We start from the raw sequence: 24717 nt of genomic DNA, 5'->3' as shown, positions 1-24717 counted from the left end.
GAAGCCAAACCCCCAAACTCCTCCTGATAGGAGTCATTTGTTGATGGGTCACTGATTATTGTCCGCAAAAGACTTCACAAATAGAACTACAGAGGCTGCACTGGAAGATAGAAAAATAGTTAGCCACAGTAACAAGATGGCCCAGGGTACAGCTTGCTAAGAAGTACCTAAAAGAGCCTGCAGAGATCTGGAAAAAGGTATTGTGGACAGAGACCAAGATTGCCTTCATTGACAAGTGTACAGAAGCATCTTATCAGCTCAAGTCAAAGCAAATGCCATTGGATGATGCTTCATCACACAGCAAGGCATTGATCCCAAACATACACCTGTGCCATCTTTTGTTAAGCCTATTGTTTGGCCTATGTCTCTGACTGTTTTTTTTTTCTTCTTACTGCTCTGCCTCATAATGGCCTCCTTGACTTTCATTAGTACAATCCTGGCTCTCATATTGGCAAACGGCAGAAACAAACTCCAAAGGCAACCAAAAGCATAGAATCAAGACTAGATACTGAAATGTGTCTTATACCTTTACTAAGGACGCAATTGAATACACTTGAATAATCAGAAACAGCTGACAATGTCAGTACTTTTGGTCCCCTAAACTGTGGGGACTATATATAAAAAGGGATGGAATTTGTACGCAGTTCTCCCAATATGGATGTACCCTCAAATTAAATTAAATGCGACAGTCTACACTTTAATTCATATTATATTTGACTCCATTCAGTGTAATCTCTTAAAACCAGTTGACCTTTTTTCATATTGATACTGTATGATCTTTCTCATTTTCTAATTTGGTGGGATTAAATGGTAAACATGAAATAAACATAGTGTTATGTTTTCAAATGTCCTGTCTTCGGATACAAAGGTGTTGTGTGGGGTTAGCTTCACCCTCTGTAGCTGTATAAAATGTACAACCATTTTTATTTTTTATCTCGGATTTCGTTGTGGATGACTCTGGTGGGACTTTCCCATTCTGGTGTCAAACATTCACCTCAGGCTGTAAAATGAGAGGTTTCTCACAGATGTTTCATATTGATGGATAAATGGCTAGTTTGGGAGACAATAAGAAGGAGACATGGAAAGTGTCAAAATATTTCTATTCCAATAATTTTGTGTCAATTTTGGGGTCAATTTGATCGCAAACATAAAAGCATTGTGGCTATATAGGCTAAAACATAATATGAACAGCCTATATGAATATACAGTATAACGTAATATTCATTGTTTATTAAAAAAAAAAAAAGTTTGGAACATCTTTAGGAAAGAGAGAATTAGTGTATGTTCGGGATCATTGCCTTGCTTTTGGCTAAGAAGAGCCAATCACAGATGTGGATTATTTTGATTATTCTTTTAAATGACAGATCATTGCAGATAAGGTTTTGGCCATTACTGTTCCAATTACCAGAAAAGTGACAGTAATATTGAAGGCTTGGTTCAGTACCCGCGTAGATCTTTCACATCACCAGTTCAATACTATCTACTTTGTGCCTGTTGTGGCCCCTGTTCCATCACTGCTCGCAGCTGCGTAAGGTATTTATTTACTTGTCTGCTGGCAGACTTGTTTATTTTGTGCAATATAAATTGCTTACATTTTACACATTTGTCATCTGTGCAGACAAATATGTCCTGAAGGAATTCAGCTTATGTGCCTGGCTCAAGAGTGCAACCTTCCGGTTAAGAACACCTTGTATACATAATATGAATCACTCTGCTCTTTCATATAAATTTCCAAATCTACTTTATTCTGCAGTACATCACTAGATCAAAACCTGAATTAATTAATAACATGAATTTATAATGTTAAAATACTTTGTGACTGACAGTTGCCTTCATATGACTAAGTTTCTTTTGAAATGAACAGCTTATAATTATTCCCAGTTTGGTTGGTCTTGTAATAAATTGTGACACACAGCCTTCATCACCATGCACTGCTTATGTACTTTGAGTTGGTAGAGTAAATAATCAGGCTTAAGCAAAATTGCAGAACCTTTTTTATTTTCACTCATGTAATCCACCCAGCTGCATTGCTTAAAAAAATGTGGACCATTATATGGCTCACAGTATAAAATCTTCATCCAGGAATTTAAATACCAATGTATACAAAATATTTTTTCACATGACAATAAGTAGCAATGATGATTCTAGCTTGATCTTTAATGGTTTAAACATAAATTGCTCTCCATTGAAAATTGCAACTATGACTATGACTGTAATCATTGCAGTCTTTAACAGTCTGGCATGTACTTACACAAATGTGCAGTCAAAACAAAAATGAGAAAGAACTGTCAATGTATTAAATACTTTCAAGATATTCCACTAATGTTAACCTTTTTAGATAATTCACTTTTAGAAGACATCTAAGACAGTATTGTATTGCAAGATAAGGATTTTATAGGATAGTTATTGAAATATCACAAACACATAAATACATTGATAGCAGGATCCTCTTCAAGGCCAATTTCAATCCAAAACTAGGTCTAGTACCAGGTAAATGCAATAGTATGGGGCCTTCTTTTTCATTTTATCATGCTGAAAACATACTACCACTTATAAAAATATATCAATATGATTGTCCATAGGGGCGAGGGTATACTGCTTTTTCTTTTCTATAAGCTAATAGCCTGTACTTGTGAACTCTGCTGCTTTGTTTTGTTACTGCAACCTAGTTGTGAACTAATGAAATGGCCCCTGAGGCCCTGCACTGTTTTTCTACCTAAACAAATGATATATTTTCAAATTTGGTCATACTTTCCAACATATTTCACTGGTCAGATTGGATCAGTGTCATGTGACACTTAAATACTCTTTGTTTTCAAAGAAAGCCAGCAGTTTTAATAGCAATCGCAACTGACAGTGCAGAGGAAAATGTGTCCCCACCAAGATCCCTCCACCCAGCCTCTCAACCCCCCACCCCCACACACACTTTACAAGCCTACATGGCTTAAAGCCAACACACTACTTTTATCTAACACAACAGCATTGAGGGAAAAGTTCACACATACAAGGGAAGGGATCCTTCATTCTGAAGGGTGTGTGTGTGTATGTATGCATGCATATTCATGTCTGCACGTGTGTTCATGTTACGTCTGCACACACTTCTGTTTCTGTGTGCCTGTGTGAACTTCTTTTTTTTCAACAGCTGGTCAACATTTCCATATCTAATCTACAATCTGGATGTTCCTTGTCATCTGTCTGACCAATGTCATTACATTATAAAAATATTTGGAGAAGTAGCAGCTGGTATTGCACTCAACAGTAAATTGATTTTATTTTCATTCCAAAAAACTTGTGCAACTGCACTGTACAATAAAATAAATTACAACAATAAAAAGTGACCAATCGTTTTGTGAAATTAAATTACTATTCTAAAGTAGAACACATCTGAAATCATACTCTTCTCATCAATCCCAACACTAGTTTCATAGAGTTCACATTTTGCCCCTGCTACTTGCAAAACTCCTACCAAAAGTATTTATATATATGCAGAAGCATGTCTTCACATCTTTACAGAGCAATATGATTTCACCATTAAAAAAACTCGTAAAAGATCACCTCAAAAGGTGCAGAAAAAAAATCAATTAAGATATCAGACTAAAATGCTAAGAATAAGCACTTACATGTACATTACAGTTCTGACCACAAACATGAACAGATAAAAATACTTAAAACAATAACACAGAAGTTAACAAAACTTGCCATTTTGAAGAGCTCACATACACACAAACAGAAGTTACAGAGATAACATAGGGCTCCCGATGAAAATACCGTGCTGCAGACTGAGGCTGAACTCATGGTTCGATTCAGTTCTGTAATCACACATATCAACATTTCCATTCACTTTCTCCAAACATTTTGGATCATTTCTGGGCTTTGTGATAGACAACATGCAGCGTCAAAGCTGGACACTGAAAGCTTCTTTTGTTCAAATAAAAGATGGCTGAGGAGCACTTCTCCAAAGTTGAAATGATTTAAATTCAAAATGTCCATTTAAAATGCTGACTTATGTATATGTGTGAGCATCTTGTATATGTTCGGAGTTTAATGAAAGGAAGTTCTTAAGCTTTACATTTACTGTGAATAATGCAAAAGAGGTTGACTCAAACTGCTCACTGGGCTATTTTCCTTAAGATAGCCCTTGGGCATCATTTCATTGCAAATTTTAGGAGGGAGAGAGGTGGGGTGTTCATCTGTTTTCTCCCTTTATGAGCTAATTAGTATTATTCTTTGATGACATCATGAATGGTGTGCTTGGCATTCATTATAAGTAAAGAGAACAGGGCTTTGTCTTTGCCAAGATTTCATCAATCTGACATCAATCTGCATCATGAAATATCCTCTGGTTCAGTACATTTCTGAGATGTGGCTTCTCAGTGAACTGATAGCAGATTTAGGAAGTCAAATTCAAGACCTAATTGTGATTATCTACCCCCAAAGCCATCAATATATAGTTATATGGTGCTTAATGAAGCTGGAATGAAGTTGGCAAGTTAAATATATAAGATTATTTTCATTTTAAGGTTAGAAATATATACCATCAAGGGTCACTTGAGCAACTGGGTAAATTTACACAATATTATGCTCATGATGGTAAATGAGGGAATATGCTATGAGGACATATTTACTGTCAAAACAAATACGTATTCATGATGTGGCTAAAGAAGCATTCCAATACTTCTAAGTAGATCACCCCACAGGCATTTTGGCTATGGAACTATATATGTACTTTTCTGCTAGTAAGTTGTTGTTACTCTGTGAAACAAAGCTGCTTTCTGAGGACTTGACTGATGAAGTTTGAAGTGTTTGCAAAGGCAACCAAGGCTATATTGCTTGCCCTTAACTGTGGAGAAAACAGCATAATGCGGTCTTGTGTTGTACGTTTTCACAGGAGACCACGGTTTAGACAAGCCCAACTTTTACTTTCTGGGGAAAAACGCAGCCAGTCGTTGTTTCTTGATGGGGAGGATGTGTATCTCCTGGGAGTTTACCTTTTTTAACTTTATGGCTCTGTTTTTGGGTGTCTTTTTGAGGGGGTCGATGGGGTCCCGGGGATCGGCCTGGGCCTTCCGTTCAAAGCACTGCTGCAACACAGCCTGCTGATTGGCATCTTGTTTGATGGAGAAGTTTTTGGTGGAGACCCCGGAAAGCCCCTTGATCTTTCCACAGAAGATGGCTGGGACGGCATCCTTCACCGACACGATGACCTTGGCTGTCTGGGAAGTGCTGACGATCTCAAAGTTGCTGCCCCCGCCACACTTTGGCTCACAGCCAGGCCTTCCTCCTCCACCCCCTCCTCCACCCCCATCCATCACCCACTTGTGCTGCCGGCTGAACTCCAGGGATGCCAGGCCATTCAGGATTTTGGAGTCCAGCTTCTGGGCATGCTCGATGGGACGTAGGACCTCCAGAGACAAGGCCGCATGTGTCGTCTCTTCACCCGAGCGGCAGGCATGGTCCAGCTCAACTCCTACATCCTTGCTAATGTATGACTGGATGCATGGTTTCCTCACGCTGGCCACTGATAGATCAAGGACACTATCTTGCTGAACCAGGACTTCCTGCTTGGTCTGAAATGGTGGAGACTTCATAGAAAGGTCTAGAACTTCACCGCTGGTGATGGGAACACAGGATGGGGAGTCCAACTGTGGGACCAGCTGAGCCATTTCCCTGCCGTAAATCTGCGAGAGACTCGGGATATCCTTGCCATTAGTCTGGGTGCTTTTGCTCAAAGTGCAAACCACCCTAGGAGGGTCAGCAAAACCCTTGGACTCTGCATTGGGTGGGATGGGGATGGGGACTGGGATGGGGATGGGTAGAGGAACTGGCAGGGGTACAATGACGGGGTATGGGACCAGCAGGGTGGCGGGAGGAACCAGGGGAGACAGCAGGGAGCCATATGGATGGGGGAGGGGGGGCTGTGGGAAGAACGTGGAGGAAGAGAAGGGGTCAACCGGGGGAGGGGCAGCGGGGTGACAAGGCGAGGAGCCCAAATTGTTCTGGGATGGGAACATGTCCTGCAAAATGGCAGCCAGTCCCGGGTTTTGGAAGAGGGGCAGGACGCCGGGTTCCTGCACCTGCCCCATGGGCTTTTGGTCCAAGGGGGAGGGCTGGCTGAAAGAGAGAGAGGAGTTGTGGCACAGGACATTGTTCTGGAGGGATATAGTGGGACACGGGGCACCAGGCGGGAGAACGGGAGAATTCAGGTGCTGGAACACCTGCTGCTCCAAGACCAAGGGCAGGGAGACGGGACCCTGGCTGGTCATGAGGTAGGGAGAACTGGCCGTCTGGTTGACCTGGGGGGCGGTGCTCCCGGCCATTTGGAGGTGGATGGGGAGCACCACCGGGCTGTCCCCGAGACAGATGGGCTGCAGGACGGTGGCAGCCACCTTCAAGGCTACCCCTCCGGAAGAATCGGCACTGGGACTGACCACAGAGGGGGCTGAGACGGCCACCATGGGGGAGAGGGCCTTCTTCATCAATCCGCTGGGGTTGATGTTCCAGGCCTCGGCCGTGATCAGCTGGGTCATGCTGTTCTCCAGCTTGCCGTTCCCGCCGTTGCCCTCCCCACCACCGCTGCCCGTGCTTTGGCCGCCCGCCATGTCCAATGGCATGCTGGACTGGCTGTCCTTCTGCAGGCTGTCCATGGTGATTTCTTTTCCCTTTTTTAAAAGAAAATCCTTTCTCAAAAGAAATCTGCTTCAGCTGCTTCCCAAGGCTGAAGATCTCATGACTCCCAGCTCTTGGCTCTCTTGAGTAATGGCTGCAGCTACAGGTCCTATGAAATTGAAGAAAAAAAGAAATGGGGCAATAATTAGGAAGCAAATTATGCTCAAATTATTATCAGCAGTAAATAGTAAGTAAAGAATGCAGTGGTGTAGTAAGGACAGCAGTATACTATAATGGTTAGGGTTCCATAGGGATCATACGTTGTAGCTTCCAGTCCCATATGGAAAACTGCTGTTGTACAATCGAGCAAGGCGCAAAGTGATCTGAATACTTTCTGAAGCCACTGTACATAAATCAGATAATCTGATAATTGGAGAAAAATAATAAAAACAGAAAAAGAGATTACATAAAAGCTATTATTCAAGTGAGTTGTCAGCTAACTCTGGAGCCATCACTCCTGAGACTCTTAACCAAGCAAAGATTATTGTAATTATATAAAATTATATAAAATCGTATCTTGTGATCATTTCAGTGAAGATACAAAGTTGCATTTTTATTGTATGATCACTCCCACTATGGTTAAATGAAAGACACTTCATCAAGGACAAATTCACAGGCCTGGACTATGCTCATTTATGAAGCTCAATAAATCTTCCTGCAGATCCCCCATGGGGCCCATGAAATATTCACTCACATCTCTTTTATAGCACAGTAATGCATCGTGATTGTGCTTGTAAGCATGATCACAGAAACAAACACAGTGCATTGCATGACTGTACCTGCGCCTGAACTGAAAGTTGTGTTTAAAATAGCTATTGAGCTTGCAGGCTTTATCCCATTATGTTTCTGGCAGCAAATAAACAAATTCTTTCTTTGGCAGGGACTGACTAATGATACTCTCAAATGAAAACAGTGGAAGACCAAACACACTGACGCCACACTAAACATAATAGCCTCCATTTTATTCTGAAGGTCAGAAAACAAGGCTGAAAGATTTGAACCAAGAAATATTTTTCCTCCTCCAAATGAAATGTTTTGACCAAAACAAAAAAATTTCTGCAGAGTTTTCCTATTCAAAACGAGGCTTTCAATGCAAAACTAGGCTCTTTTCAACAGAAATGGATAAGTTAAAGTTCCAGTAGTTCCAGCACAAGCAATAGTAATATGACTTCCACCCAAGCCTCTCATCCTTGCTAACTGTACTAATCCTTACAAACTGTTTCCTGATTATGTCATTAGACATGTGTTACCTAATTGGCTGCTGCCTATTGGTGGTTATGATGTTTACCTCTTCAACTTAGAAATGAAAACCTCTAAAGCGCAAATCAATTATTATTATTAGTGTTATTATCATTATGAAAACTGTAATAATATTAGTCATTGTTATTATTATTATTATTATTTTATTATTATAATGTGTAGATCTTTGGAAAACATAAATAAAGCAATAGGCTTTAAGAAAATGCACTTGTTTTTTATTGAAAAAGATGGTACTTCAAACTGGAGCACTGTCAGGCAAGTAAACAAATTATAGTGGAGCCATACATCAAGCTATTAGCCATATGCAACTCCAGAGGCTAATCATATTCACTCATCTAAACCCAGGCTAGGCATTTTCAACCATTTCTATCCAGGTGGGATTCCAATTTTCCTTTAGAAGAATAGAAATCTCTGACCTCACGTGTGACAGCTGCTTAGAGTGCCTGCATTATCTGTAAGCGCATATTTCACCTTGACACAGAAACACAAGGAGAGGAACACTGATAAGGGTCCTATGAAGTCTACCACTGCCCACTCCACCGAGACCTTGAACTGTGTGCCAGTCCCCATGGCAACACTTCCCATTTGTGCGCCTTGCTTACGCGGGATAATGAGAAAATTATAAAAGTGGGATCATTGGACCAGATTGCAGCGATTACTGCCAATGAGATTTGTGAGGGCTGTATGTTTTCAGTTAGCAATTTATATGGAGGCCCCCCGACTCTTCTGCATTAATGTCTGAGACAGAGAGGTGATGTGAGGGTAATGTGACACGTGACTGCTCAGAGAAGGCCTTTTCTAGTCAGCATCTCCAAGGAGATTGAGGGTGAGTCACGCTTTCTGTTCGATTGGCTTGCTGCGAAAGATCCATTCTTTCAGGCTTTCATAAAAAGGAATGCATCTTCCAACCGTGGCCCCAGCCATGGGGTTTTGAAAAAGAATAGTCAAACTATAAATGACCTGTCCTATTCAAGATGTACTATAATTATTATTTGGTTATCTATCTCATATGAACTGAAATTTCCTCCACAATCTGACAGACATGGTTTGGAGGCTGAAACGGACAGATTTCAGATATGTGCATTTTAAACTGAGAGACCCATTTCAAGAAAGAATTGTTTTACAAACATGCACTTAATTTATCATTATCATCTCACTCGTGTTTTGTGTTTTCTTGCCAAGAGCTGCAAATGATGTCATCAATAATGAAGCATAAATTCAAGTATCAGTTTAAAAACCAAGCACATGCTTGTAATGTTGCTAGTACCCACATGTCTAACTTTTATTAGTCCAAGATCTATGAAATGGCCTGCCAAGAACCCATCAAAGAAGCCTAAATTCTAAGCCTGAAATTGGAAAGCAGTTCAGCACAAAAATATTCTAACAGGAACAAACTATACTCCAGTAGAAACTTGACAGTCAGAAAAAATCAATCCCTCAAAATCCATCACAACAACAAAATACAACCACAGTGCATCTGATAATTATTACTTACTATACAGCAACTGATGTTGCCAACAAGCCTAAAGCCTTAATGCTACTGTGTCTAAATATTAACTGCTGTTATCAACAGTTCAATGGTGGAACCCACAAAAAGCAAGTACAATGATAATGGGCAATTCCACAGCAACTGACATTACAACTGCTGCTTATTTTGGCGGTAAAGCCCAATACAGCTACATAATAGAGACTGATAATACTTATTTCCTCCTGAGGATTATAAAAGCATATGTCAGTCTCTTATATAGCTGTATTGGGCTTCATATAGATATAGTAACTTATATCAAATGGCCACTCACTCTGATCAGCCCTAGTCTGAAATGGGTGAGGGTGCAGAATATATGGGTGGTTTCATGACTGGGATATAAATGCCTTTAAACCCACCATCCTGTCTCAGAATAATGGTGAGTACAGACTGATGAACAGATAATATGAGGACTACAGACGGTGGTTCTAATCCCGGTGTAGCCACAATAAGATCTGCACAGCTGTCGGGCCCTTGAGCAAGGCCCTTAACCCTGTATTGCTCCAGGGGAGGATTGTCTCCTGCTTAGTCTAATCAACTGTATGTCGCTCTGGATAAGAGCGTCTGCCAAATGCCAAAAATGTAAAAAATGTAATGTACAGACAGCTGCAAATCATTGCGCTCTCAGGATCACAAGAACTGTTGGCCAAAGCTGATCAACTTCATATGAGCTCAAGCTAAATTTTGAAACAGTTGGTAGCTGGTTGACCAGTTCAGACTTGACCTGGTTTGAACAGCTCAAGCTATGTTTTGAAACAGCTGGGAGCTGGGCCATCTTATGGTGTGTCTGCAGTGGAAAGTGAGGGTGCTGGAGAACAGAAGACTGCTTCATCAACACTCATCCCACTGCTTTTGAAGTATCTTTTTACTTGCCATAACAATTATTAATGAAAGCCTACACTTAGCATTCAAAGACAAAGTCCAGGTTCACCTGAACGTAAACAGTAGGTTATTAAGTTACCGGACCATGAACTATTGCTACTGAAGTAGAAGACAAAATACAGGGCCCTCTTTTCTTTTTCTTTTTTTATACAGTCTGGCTACTGTTGTCATGACAACACAGGACTAATATAACTCCATGGTATCCACTACTGATGGCGGCAGCCATTTTATATCTGGGAGGAGCCTCCCTCATTTAGGAGTAGCTGTGCGGTTGTATGGCCTCTTCCCCATCAGCTGCTCTTTCTCTCTTTCTCTCTCTCACTCTCTGATACCATATCCTGCAACAGCAGCTGCCCTCTCCTCTGCTGCTAAAGTGTATTGATGTGAGCTGCAAAGCTTAAGTCTCACACATTAGGCGTGAGAGTCACCTGTTGTGGACGAGTCTCACACTCACACATCACAGGTCCAGCAGCCACACACATTTCAACCACTAAACAGTTATCAAACAGAAATTAATCCCCCTACCCCCTGAACAATTAATCTTAAGTCCTACTCCCCATTCAACAATTTGTCACATTTCGATTTTGGAAACTTGACACCAATAGTGTGGGTGACAGGTAACGGAATCATTTGTGAACGGGCTGCAGTGCATGATGGGCAATATGTCAGGAACTAATGTGTGCATTAATTTATACCTTGCTAAAAAAACAGCACAAGCTAAGTTTGAAACAGCTGGTAGCTAGTTGACCAGTTCAGATCAGCTCCCACCTTGACATGGTTTAGCTAATTGACCAGCTTGACAAGCTACCAGCACTTGCCAGCTAGACCAGCTTATGACCAGTTTGGCCATGATCGCTGACCAGCACATACCCAGCTAGCTAGATTTTTCAGCAGGGTACACACATAAAAAATTGCGAGGAGGAGCCGCCTGCATAATCAGAGGCCTCGGGAGTCATGTATGGCATTTCAACAACCGAATGGAATGCCTCCTGCCCAAACCTTTGAGGACTTTATTACACCGTTTCTTTTTTTGAACATAATGGCATCCATGTGGCAAAGCTGTTGCACAAATAAGCAGGCACACTGCCTGCTCGTACTGTGCCCGTCTAGTCCTGCAGAGCTACACTGCTCTGCAGCATGACCGAGCCCACGCAACAAGCCTGTGAACAATTACATGTCCATTTTTTTCGGGAGGAAAGAACTCATGGCTGATCTTCTCCGCTGGACCTGAGCTGCAGGGCTATGGGAGGGCCAGATTACCCATGTCGTATGAGAATCCAATAAAAGTATGTGTATTTATAGAGTGCAGTCTTTGTACTTTTCCCTGGCTTCCTACCAGCAGTCAATCCAGCGGTCTGTATTTATAGCAGTCTGTGAGTGGAAGGTGCCTGCTCCCCAGGAATAAATGTGCGATGAGGTCATGATTGTAGACACACGTGTGCAGGCACAGTCCCACATGCACATGCACGCACACACACACACACACACACACACATACGCATATGCACTTAAAGACAAAAACACATGCAGATACAAAGGTGCACACAGACACACAGCCATAAAAACACTGATTCATGCACACACACATTACAGATTCACACATACACATAGGTACACACATACAAACCAGATATAGCACAGGCACTGCGTTTAGTGTGCTTTGAGAATGACACAAGAAACAAAACCTCCCCTTGTGTGGTGACAATGAGACTACAGACTCTGTATCAGAGTCTACACTCTGACAATGACACTGCAGACTAAGTACTCTATCAGACCAGCATATGTATTTGCTATAAAAGACTGTCACACCAGAGCAACAAATTCAGCTGAATCCCGATTCTTTATTTTTTGGATTTGTCCCTCCCACTATTCTCTTCAAACTAGAATGTCCAATCACACCCTCTTCCATCACCCCAACTTCCATCAATAAGGGTGAAAAATAGGAACCTAAATACACGATGCCAACAACAGGCCAGTCAGGCAACCTGGGCATGATATTCACCAATAGCTTGGAGTATGGTATGGCATCAAGCCTAGATTTGTTCTCTGCCTCTATGGCAAGTTTATTTTTGAATAGGCAACTCCTTGTAAAACAAAAAGATGCCCTGATATTCAAACACTCGCCTCTGGAACATACTTTGCATCAAGGAACAATGTTGTAGCTGGAGCAAGAAGAACCCAGGAGTCCGATCGGCTGGAGCAGAGATGAGGCAGGGGGTTGCCATGCCAACGGAAACCCTCTCTCTCTGGGTGATTGTAGGCCATTTTACACGACGTCACCCTGTGGGATTCCTGACTACAGCTGTTGCTGGCATGCCCTGATCGAGAGCAGACTAAGGTCAATTCATTTGTGAAACTCACTATGTACAAATAAAAGCCAATATGACACTAGCCCTGCAAATCCTACCTCCAACCCCTGAAACATATCTTCTCAAAGCACCAGGGTGAGGTCAGTGGGAGGTGAAATTTTGTTCCCTGCTGTAAAATCCTGCTATACCAGCTTGAAAATTGAGCCTGTCAAGTTGGTCATAATACTGGTCTAGCTGGGTAGGAGCTGGTCAACCAACTTGTGCTGGTAGATTGTCTGAGCTGGTAGCTGGTCAACTTCTGAACTGCTCATTTGGTTGACTGCTGGGTGAAAAGATGCTCTGGCTGGCAGCACAGGCAAGCATTAGTCTGCCCTCTGCCAAAATTATGGGAGGGCACACCAACACAACTGCCTGCAAAAAAGGGGCGTTTGCAGACAGGGAGGAAAAAAAGCTTTTAAAAAAAGGGATTCAAAACATAAAACACTGAAAACTGAGGCCTGAACTCTGCCCCCTTAGCTGGGCTTCACCTTTGTGAGTCTACGGTTGTCCTCTCTGGTTCAGTGATTTCTGCTTCATGTTATTTTATTTTTTGGAGGGGGTGGATCACATGTCTCTTGAAGCAGGGCAAAGGTGTTAAAAAGTTCCCAGCCCAAGCACAGTCACGCTTCACCTCCCTGGTCTCTGCTCAGACACTCCGAGACTGCTGCTCTCTCTCTGGATCTTGCCAGTATACAAAAGGTTTGTAAGAATTATATATGTTGATTATAAATTAAACATATAGAAAACATGCATTTTTACATGATTATGGCCCCTTTTATACAGTATATAGTGACATATTAGAAAGGAATGGGAATGTCATTATATCTGTCAGACATATACACTCAGTGAGCACTTTATTAGGTATTTATTAGACATATTCTTTGGACTTATTAAGTCTTCTGCTGCTGCAGCCTATCCACTTAGAGGTTTGATGCATTGTATGTTCAGAGATGCTCTTCTGCATACGACTGTTTTAATGCGTGGTTATTTGCTTTATTGTCACCTTCCTGTCAGCTTTGACCAGTCTGGCCCTTCTCCTCTCACATTTCTACCCCATTCTGACATCTGATCTGAAAAACAGCTGAATCTCTTGACCACCTCTGCATGCTTTTATGCATTTAGTTACTGCCACATGATATTTGTAATTGTATTAACAAGCTGGTGTACAGGTCTACCTAATAAAGTGGTCACTGAGTGTACAATTCTTATGATCGCAATATAAAATTCAGTTGTAAAGTGCCTTATGTGTAAAAGAATAGTGAATTCACATAATAATTATATATACCAGTTCTATAACATATACTATACATAATATTTACTCCAACATATTAAATTTTAAATGAAACAATATGAGGTAAAAATGTAGACTGTCACCTTTAATTTGAGGGTATATATATATATATATATATATATATATATATATATATATATATATACTATATCAATATTGGGTGATCTGTGTAGGAATTACATCCCATTTTTTACATAGTCTTCCAGTCTTAGGCAACCAAAAGTAATTGGACAGTTGGCCTGTTTCTGATTAGTCAAGTGTATTAATTCTAGGCTTTGATGGCCTTTGGACTCTGTTATTGGTGTTTGTCAACATGAGGACCAGAGTTATGCCAGTGACAGTCAAGGAAGCTATTATGAGCCTGAGAAATAAGGAAACATTAGTCAGAGACATAGGCCAAACAATAGGCTTCCTGAAACAAACAGTTTAAGAAGAAAGAGAGCACTGGTGTATGTTTGGGATCACTGCCTTACTGTGGGATGAAGCACCGTCCAATGAGTTTTAGGCATTTGATTTTACTTCAAAATTCATTCTGTTGCTGTTATCAGCAGTTACATTATCAATGAAGAAGTGAGCAAGCACCTGTGGCCACCATAAATGCCAAACCTATAACACCCTCCAACCCCATGTTTCACAGATGAAGGGGGGTGCTTTGGTTCTTCGGTAATTCCTTTTAGTCTCCATAGTTTGGTCTTGCCATCACTCTAATACAAGTCAATCTTGTTTTTTTCCCAGAACTCTCCAAGGCTCTTTTAGGTACTTCTTAGCAAGCTGTAACCTGGTTTACCGGTCCTTCCATCTGGTCTTGAGCCAGGCCTCCTTGGGAACATCTATTGGTACCATGCGTAGCTGATGGGCTTGCAGAGCAAATGGGCACCAGGAATTGAGGTGTGTGCATTGTGGGGTCCTTGTGACAACCTTGTGGAGGAGGTTGTCTTCACTCAACTGTGCCTTTTGGGAGAGGGCCAACGTGGCAGTTTTTTGTGCCTGCTACACGATGCACCAGTGTGACACAGGCAGTTGGCTTTTGCAACTAAATAGTGGTTTGTGTCTTGCAGTGTAGCCTCTGTAGTTCTGTTTGTGAAGTCTTCTGCAGACAGTAGTCCCTGACACATCTACACCTGCCCCCTGAAGAGTGTTTATGATCAGTTGGAGAGGTGTTTGGGGTTTGTGCTTCATTGTGGTGAGAATTCTTTGTTCATCAACTGTATTGGTCTTCTTTGGCCGACCATGTCCTTTGCGATTATTGAGATCACCATTGCTCTTTTCCTGCTTAATGATGTTCCCACAATATTTTGGTAAACATATTGTCTCTTAAAATAATGTCCTCTCTTTTGAGGCTTTCAGCAAATGCAAACACTTCACAAACAAGAACGGAAATTGTACCATTGTCGAAATACCAAATACAGACTGCACTGTTTATAATTTTTACAAATCTTTTGCATATGGGTGACCCTGCCAGCTGCATCTGTGAGAACACCTCAAGACTGGTTAGCCACCCAAACACCTCCCTACCAACAACCAATGATTTCCTTCAGGTTTCCTGCTTGTGTCTTTGCCCCTCCATACCATGATCCTCTATTCAGACCATTTCTTGCATGACCACTACCACTACCTTACCCCCGGATCAACCAATTAGATCTTCCCCCTGCCTGAGCCCTGCCCCACCTGCTTGTGTCTAAGCCCTTTCAGAAGCAGGCTTCTCTTATCAGAAAGATATGTTTGTTTGCAGAGAGCTGGCAAACCCCGGTTCTCAGTGCGAATTTGGAACCCCACATCCATCCAGGATATTCGATGTGAGCAGGTTGGGTGTTATTTTTCTCACTACTCTTGGTCCAGAATGTTTGGGTGGCTCTCTCTACTCCTTATACCCAGTAAACTACAATCTACAGCCAAAGCAAGCAACAGAAGGGTGGGTTTGGGAATGGGTGGGGGGGTGGGGGGGGGGGGGCAGAATTGTGTAATCCAAAGCCTTAACACTCTAAATAACAATGTCAAAAAAAGACATCTGTTTTAATTGTGCCACAATTTATGAAATGACCCTGACCCCATTAACTTTTTGCGGATTCTGTCTGATCCCCTGTCGCCCCCCTCCCCTTGCCCCATGGCCTTCAGCACACCAAGCCTGCCCCCCCACCGTGTGGAGCACGAGGGAGGAGGCTACAGATATAAATAACTGCCAGATCAACAGCGCTTTAATTAAATATGAGGTAATATGAGCCCACATGCAGCAGAAACCCGAGAAGGCTCTATCAGGCAGCCTGCTTGTATCCGTTATCATTACAACCTGGTTCATTGCCGTTCTGCAGGATTATTTACTGGCACCTTTATAGCAGGAGAAACATGGCTGTTAACAAAAAAACCAACATTTTAAGTGAAATATTTGCATTTGCCAAAAGCCTCAAAAGACAGGCAATTAAATTGATTAGCCTTAAGTATTGCCCCTTTTCTTGACACAAACTTGAAAATGAGAAAATAAAACTAGTACTATTCTTGAACCGTTTGGAGAACAGGCATAATCTTGGTCTCTTGTGAAAGGTAACCCTTTGAGGTTTGTTTTCCAATAGTTGGAATTACTCCAAATATTATTACAACAATGTTATAGAAACTCAAACACTGCTTTACACAGTTACACAGCTTTTTTCTCACTGAAAAGATTTTGTTTTTGACTGGAGACAGATTATTGTGGCTGTGGCTGGTGCACTTTGAACCACAGACAACTCTGGACAAATCTCCTTTAAAATTTTATGAAAATAGCAGCAAACATTTGCAATCTGCATTGGTTTTTCTAAGCTATGTCTAGGTAGTTAAAAAAATAAAAAAATAAATTTGGAGACTGCAAAAGGACACAGGTAAACAAAATAGTTGTCAGTTCTTTGCTGAGCAATAATTATTTGATCCCTTGCTGATGTTGTAGGTTGTCCCACTTACAAAGAATGGAACTGTGTAGAATTTTAATCATAGGTACATTTTAACATTGAGAGACAGAATATCACAAAATAATCCACAATAACAACATCATGTACATTTTATAAATTTAATATCATATTTTCACATGAAATAAGTAATTGATCCATAGAACAATAGGACTTAATACTTGGTGGAGAAACCTTTGTTGGCAAACACAGAGGTCAGACGTTTGTTGTAGTTTTTCACCAGGTTTGCACAGATCTTGGGAGGGATTTTGGTCCACTCCTCTTTGCAGATCCTCTCCAAATCCTTAAGGTTCCGAGGCTGTCGCTTGGCAACTCGAAGCTTCAGCTCCCTCCACAGATTTTCGAAGGGATTTAGGTCTGGAGACTGGCTAGGCCACTCCCGGACCTTAATATGCTTCTTTTTGAGCCACTCCTTTGTTGCCTTGGCCGTATGTTTTGGGTCATTGTCATGTTGGAAGACCCATCCACGACCCATTTGCAGTGCTCTCACTGAGGGAAGGAGGTTGTCGCCCAAAATTTCCTGGTACATAGCCCCATTCATCCTCCCCTCGATACGGTGAAGTCGTCCTGTCCCCTTAGTTGAGAAACACCCCCAAAGCATAAGGTTTCCACCTCCATGCTTCACAGTGGGGATGGTGTTCTTGTGGTTGTACCTAGCATTTCTCTTCCTCCAAACATGGTGAGTCGAGTTGATGCCAAATAGCTCTATTTTGGTCTCATCTGACCACATCACCTTCTCCCAAGCCTCCTCTGGATCATCCAGATGTTCTTCGGCAAACTTCAGACGGGCCTATACATGTGCCTTCTTCAGCAGAGGAACCTTGCGCGCACAGCAGGATTTTAATCCTTCACGGTGTAGTGTGTTACTGATGGTTCTCTTCGTGACTGTGGTCCCAACTGCCTTCAGGTCATTAACAAGCTCCTCCTGTGTAGTACTGGGCTGATCCCTGACCTTTCTCATGATCATTGATATCCCACGAGGCGAGATCTTGCGTGGAGCCCCAGACCGAGGGAGATTGGCGGTGAATTTGTGTTTCTTCCATTTTCTAATAATTGCTCCAAGAGTTGTTAACTTCACACCAAGCTGCTTGCTTATTTTCTTGTAGCACATCCCAGCCTTGTGCAGGTCTACAATTTTGTCCCTGATGTCCTTAGACAGCTCTTTTTCTTGCCCATGGTGGAAACGTTGGAATCTGATGGATTGAGTGAACAGGTGTCTTTTATACAGCTACATAACGATGTAACAAGTTGACACAGGTGTTTTGGGTAATGAGTTGAGATTAGGAGTGCTTCTTAATGGAAAACTAACTGGTCTGTGGGAGCCAGAATTATTGCTGATTGGTAGGGGATCAAATACTTATTTCATGCAAAAATATGATGAAATTTATAAACTTTATATGATGTTGTTATTCTGGATTATTTTGTGATATTCTGTCTCTCAATGTTAAAATGTACCTATGATTACAATTCTACACAGTTCTATTCTTTGTAAGTGGGCAAACCTACAAAATCAGCAAGGGATCAATTCATTATTGCTCCCACTATATATAAAATGTAGATTATAGCCCTGGGCCACCAACAATCATTCCATGGTCAAAGTCCCTTCGTCAAATTTCTTCCTCACTCCGATGTTTGGTCTGAACAAAAATGGAATCTCTTGACCATGTCTGCATGCTTTTGTGCATTGAGGTACTGCCACATGATTGGCTGATTAGATATTTGCATTAACAAGCTGGTGTACAGGTCTACCCAATAAAGTGGTCAGTAAGTCTACAGTATATACACATGCACATAATGATGTCTATTCCTATACATCTTACATCATGCATTAACTATATTATCTAGAATTATGAACTGGTAATTAGATTACTGTAATATCCTTAAGAGATGATAGCAATATACTGTATACACTGTAATATAATAGCAAAGCTAAATAGGGGCAATGTAGGAGGTAGTCATGACGTAGTCGTGATGAGGCCGTTCGTTTATTACTCAAGATGTAGTGGTTACGACGCTTACCATGGAATCAGATTGATGTCAAATTATCAAAGAAACCATCATACTTTTGACACAGATTGGTGTCAAAATTATCAAGTAAACATTTTCAGATTGAAAGCAAAGAAATAAATATTACAAAGAAAAATATTGATTTCAGTTTGGAACAAAACGGTAAAATATTTTTTTCTATGCCTGTGAATCTGATTTGTTTGATACTTGACACAATGTTCTGTTTGATCATTTTGACACAAATCTGATTCTATAGCAGAGCAGCAGGTAAGCGATGTAATCTTCACATTTTAGTAATGGGCGAACTACCTCAGTGATACATCGCGACTACCTCCCACAGATGGAAAGCGATGCAGCTCCTACTGCTATGTCACTGTTCTCAGTGTGCAGTCTGGGACAGACAGTGGCATGCAGGCTCCCCTGGGCCAGTTGGCAACCTGACTAAAACCAATGCATGAATGGAGAGACGTATGTGCATATAAATAGCTGGGTATGATATGGTAGATGTGGTTGACTATAATAATATATGAAATGCAAGAGATATTGCATGTTATACATAAACATACTGGGCAGTTATGAGATGGTATAAGGGGCGTTATGATGGAAGGGAATGCAATGTATATTTAAACATACAGTTGTATGCAAAAATGTAGGTCAAAAAGCCTTTTACAATCAATTTATTAAGTGTCTGAAGTATGCAAAAGAAAACATTGAGAAGCCTGAAGCCTTTTGGAACAATGTGCTTTGGACTGACAAAACCAAACATTTTTGGACTCCGCCAAAGTAGGTATGTTTGGAGAAAAAAGGGTGAAGCCTTTGTAGAGAAGAACACCTTGCAAACTGTGAAGCAAGAAGGTGGATCCATTATGCTTTTGGGTTGTGTGGCAGCTGGGAACAAGTGGAAGGAAGAATGGATTCCACCAAATTTCAAGAGATTTTAGAGGCTAATATTCAAAGGTCAGTGCAGACATTGAAGTTGAAGAGAGGTTGGGTATTCCAGCAAGACAATGATCCAAAGCATACCTTGAAATCATCTATGAAGTACCAGATGAAGGTTTTTGAATAGCCACCACAGTCCCCAGACTTTAATATTATTGAGATCTCAAACATGCCATACATGCAAGAAGGCCGAAGAATATTAATCAAGCAATAGAAGTGTTCTGCCAGGAAGAATGGGTAAAAATTCCAAAACCTTGAATTGAAAGACTTTTTGCTGTTTACAAGCTGTTATAGTTGCCCAAAGGAGGAGTTACAAAGTATGAACTGACAGGGTTCCCAAAGTTTTGCACATGGCTTTTTTTCCTTTTTTTATTATTTTGAAACTGTAAGAAATTAAAATAAAAAGTAATCTTCCTTTAAAATTTTAAGAAATGTGTCATGTTTAACTTTGTACCATTTAGAGGTCAGGTTCGCTTCTGTTCACCAAGATATTAATTGTAAAAGGCTTTTTGACATGGGTGCGCAGATTTTGAGAATAAGATACTCTTCTATGGGAGTCCAAGGTGGTGGCTCTGTATTCCGGACACTTATGTTAGCAAAATTTGCGCACCCATTGTCAGACAGATCAGACACTGTCATAGAAAGCACATTATTACTAACATTACATTTTGAGGGGTTAACTTGCAGTTTCTCTCTTCCTGGACATGTAGCGGGGCAGGTGTTACATGCCTATTCTGTTACATGACTATTCCCGTTCAGACCTTATTTGGGCAGACAAAGGGAATTGTGGGGTGTGGAAAGCTTGCTAAGGATTGTATTTAAGGGAAGTCCAAAGCGACATCTTACAGTATCTTTAAAATTGAGTCAGATCAACATGTTTTTCCTTCAATAAAATTCCTTCCTCATAGTTTGACGTGATGGTGACCCCGATGTGATAAGTTGTCCCCTGGGGGGTGGCCTGTAGCGTAGTGGTTAAGGTACATGACTGGGACACGCAAGGTCGGTTGTTTGAATCCCAGTGTAGCCCCAATAAGACCTGCACAGCCGTTGGGCCCTTGAGCAAGGCCCTTAATCCTGCATTGCTCCAGGGGAGGATTGTCTCCTGCTTAGTCTAATCAACTGTGTGTCGCTCTGGATAAGAGCGTCTGCCAAATGCCAATAATGTAATGTAATGTGTCTGAGGCGATCCTTACAGTCTGGCAACCCTGACATGACAATACTCCTTACACTACTATGAACAATTCAATTTGCTTGATCCATGCCATTACAAAACATGCATGTCCCAAAACAACCATAAGGAAGTCCTCAGTTGTATGCTAATTTTGAGGGGGTGTCCACAACATAACAATGGGGTAGTGTAGCTATACCAAAATATTTGGTGACCTTCATAGCATAGAATCTGGGAGGTGTTCACCTGAAGAGCACCAAAAATACTTCTAAATATTTTTTTCATTCAAATATAGAATTATTTTCTGCTGGCAAAAGCTTAATTGAAGACACTATAACTGTGACTGACATATAGTACACAAACAAACTCCCATAGTTCCTGTGAATACACTGCACCGCAATGGCTTCAGCAGTTTGTCACTTTGATGATGGCAAAAGCACTTGTGTTAAAAGCTAATGCGTGCGATAACCTTGTGAGATTGGGATTTGATAGTCAAAGCAATGCTTGACTTACTTTAACTCGCTTAGAGAAGCCACTTAAAAAGCTTTTACTGTTAACAAAACCACCAAAGCCAATGAAACCATCTCAAATCAATATGTGTGTGCATGTGTGTGTTTGAGAGAGAAAAAGAAAGAGTAAGAGGGAGGGAGAGTGATTGAGAGGGGAGCGAGAAGGAGGGTGAGAGAAAGAGAGAATGAGAATAATTACACTATATGTGTGTCTGTGGGTGTATCATAGTTATATTGTTGGTTGATGTGTGACACGTCATGTCAACGAAATTCCCATTATTGACCTGCTTGGGCTTTTTAAGCCATTCCGTGCACTCAACAGAGCCAAAATCATATGCAGCAATGAGCTTTAATACACACATACACACTTGACATGCTTCTGACAAATACATGAATACAATATCAAGAACATAAATCAAGAATACCATTATATTGCATGAACAGCATTGTGCATCAACTGTAATGTTGATTATCATTTATTGATATGGTGAGCTTCTTCCTTGGTGTAAATGTTACATATTTGCCTAAGGGGTTAGGCCAAACACAGATAATGCTCTCTTATATCTGTTCAAACAGGGAGAGAATACCATGTGATTTGCTTTTATGGCATGACTGCAGCCTCTGAAGGACTTGTGATGATTTGCTATGATAAACCAGTTTGTTTACTGCTTATTCTGCCCCATGTAGAGGGAAGGCCCTGATGACTTCTGCATGGCGAAGAGAACGTCCCCCCCCCCCCCCGTCCCCCCCCCCCCCCCCCCGTCCCCCCGTCCCCCCCTTCAGGTTCGCTAGTTAGCAAGCTCACTGCTGTAAACCAAAAGAGAGAGAGAGAGAGAGAGAGAGAGAGAGAGAGAGAGAGAGAGAGAGAGAGAGAGAGAGAGAGAGAGAGAGAGAGGCAATGGAAACAATACAAAGATACCCTGAGGTAACGAACATGTGGTCAGCGGCCAAATAGCTGTAAATAGAGTACAGGGCTAAGGATGTATTATATTGAATTTCCAAGACAGGCAAAAAAAGAAGGTTCATTTAATTAAAACTGCATAGAGCAACCAATGGGGTCCTCATACCCCTGTATCTCTTTTCGAGTGATTATGAACCGTCAAATAACTGCTTAATTAAATACATTTTCAATTGTCTGGGAAGCAGACTGCCTCTTGTAAACACGTAGAACGACAGACCACGACTGCGTAGACAATACATTATAAACACAAATACCCAATATTAGGTTTCCCTTCTTGATATTGCAAGAACGATTACATGTAGCCTACTGTATATTCCAGTTTTATTTCAGTTGTACCATCGTCTAACCCGGCAGTTAGGTGCGCCAGTAGTAATAGCATTATTAACGTAGTACGCCACCGGAGACAGAAACACCGTGTAGCCTATCCTTTTACATGGCACATCCATCTGATTGTATCCCAAACCAGCTCGAGGGACCTCTTCTATTACCTCACAATAATGCAGCTGTTTGGCAACACTGATGACCCAGAATATAACAGAAACGGCATGGAAGTTCACCGCCCCCTTACGCAGACGGTGAAAATGTACAAAAGCAATTCTGCGTCTGTTTCCATCCCTGCGATAACTATGACATTTTAACATAAATAAATGAAATATAAAATTTAAATGAACATGGCATTGTTCATTGTATTTGAACAAATCTGTATTTAGGCTACGCATCCACACATACCGTGTTCACACCCGCGGAAAGCATATCTTTACATCAACCGTGAGTCGGCTACAATGCACAGTACAGTAATATTGATGTGGAAATTGACCCCCTGTCTCTTTAAGGGCGCTTTCCTTTAATGCACACGAGGCTTGTCAACGCACCTGTATCACCACCTTACCATTTAAAATGCGTTATTTCAGCAAATGCATCGTTACTTTATTTATTTTTTAAGTATTAAATTGCTACAATGACAATACATATAAATGGTTCTGCACAAGGCGTTGGCATTTGGTCCCCATCGGATAAATACAATATTTAGAATTCTGCTTCCTTTTGAAAGAGTCAAGAGCTATCTACTGCACAACCAAATTGCATTGCCAATGCTAATATCTTATATCAATAATATCAACATTTTGCGTGTGTGTTAGCTACCCAATATGTTCGGAGGAAAACATCTCTTACCGTAATATTATACTCCGGATCCAGAACAATACAATATCACGCAAGACAGGGTGCCTTTAATACGCATCATTTGTGTCTTTTCCTGCGCTAGCGATCCTCCCAGCACCATAATTCTCTTTTTTCAGTCGAGTCGTACTCCTGCAGTATTTGCAGCTCCGATATTCACCCGTAACGTAGACTTTTCTCAAGAAGACTAGTCCCCGTGAAAGGTAAAACAACGGACAGCCGACTGCCATAAAACAACAGCCGTGGTTTATATTCGCTACTGTTAAATCACCATCGTCCGGATGATGAAAGCTTGAAACTCGGCTATCGCCACAGAAGGAGGCTGGAGTCCTGTGACAGCAGGCTGCGCGCGCAGCGTCCCAGCCCGAGCCTGTGGTCACCCACCCGCCCCCCCGCCGGACCATGGTGCGTGCGTGCGTGCGTGCGTGCGTGCGCGCCACAGAGGTAAACCGCTGGTCAAAGCTGCCTGTCACACATCCTAGACCAAGATCTATATATAGTGTCTTTCTCATTTTAAAACTGTAAAAATAAGTTGGGTATTTAACAAATCTACGTATTTGTATATTCGATCATCATATAAACATCATTCACTTAGTATCTCCAGCGTAATAATGTGCGTTGTTCATAAAATATATAAATGTGCATTGATGCCATAGCGTGCCATGCAATTGCACGCTAACAGCATTGGACCCCTCGGGTCAGACACTGTTTCGCTTTTTACCGTAAGTACCCTATTCCTATGAAAGAAAAAGTAACACAAGAACAAAATCAGTAAAACCCGTCTGTATGAGCGGGCAGAATAATATAACATTGAAATTGCCCCATACGAAACCTGTAATGCTACTACTACTACTATTACTACTACTACTATTACTACTACTACTACTACTACTACTACTACTACTAATACTACTACTACTACTACTACTACTACTAATAATAATAATAATAATAATAATAATAATAATAATAATAATAATAATACATTATTGATAATAATGGCAAATAATAATACCTATTCGAATACTACTACTAGTAATAATTAT

At 41.2% G+C, this 24717-nt stretch overlaps 1 protein-coding gene across 1 annotated transcript; it reads right to left on the bottom strand.

Annotated features, from left to right (window-relative positions):
* Window positions 1–1981: 1981 nt before the first annotated feature.
* Window positions 1982–23783, bottom strand: si:ch211-161f7.2 (retinoic acid-induced protein 2). The gene is made up of 2 exons (XM_061236065.1): window positions 23666–23783; window positions 1982–6775 (listed from the first exon to the last, which is right to left on the bottom strand). Exon 2 carries the CDS (start codon window positions 6642–6644, stop codon window positions 4917–4919), a length of 1728 nt encoding a protein of 575 aa, XP_061092049.1. The 5' UTR covers window positions 6645–6775; window positions 23666–23783; the 3' UTR covers window positions 1982–4916.
* Window positions 23784–24717: the final 934 nt, after the last annotated feature.

Source organism: Conger conger, chromosome 3, assembly GCF_963514075.1.
Source record: "Conger conger chromosome 3, fConCon1.1, whole genome shotgun sequence".
Lineage (NCBI taxonomy): Eukaryota > Metazoa > Chordata > Actinopteri > Anguilliformes > Congridae > Conger > Conger conger.
Note: the sequence above shows the minus strand (reverse complement) of the source record. Positions and strands in the feature narration are given on the sequence as shown.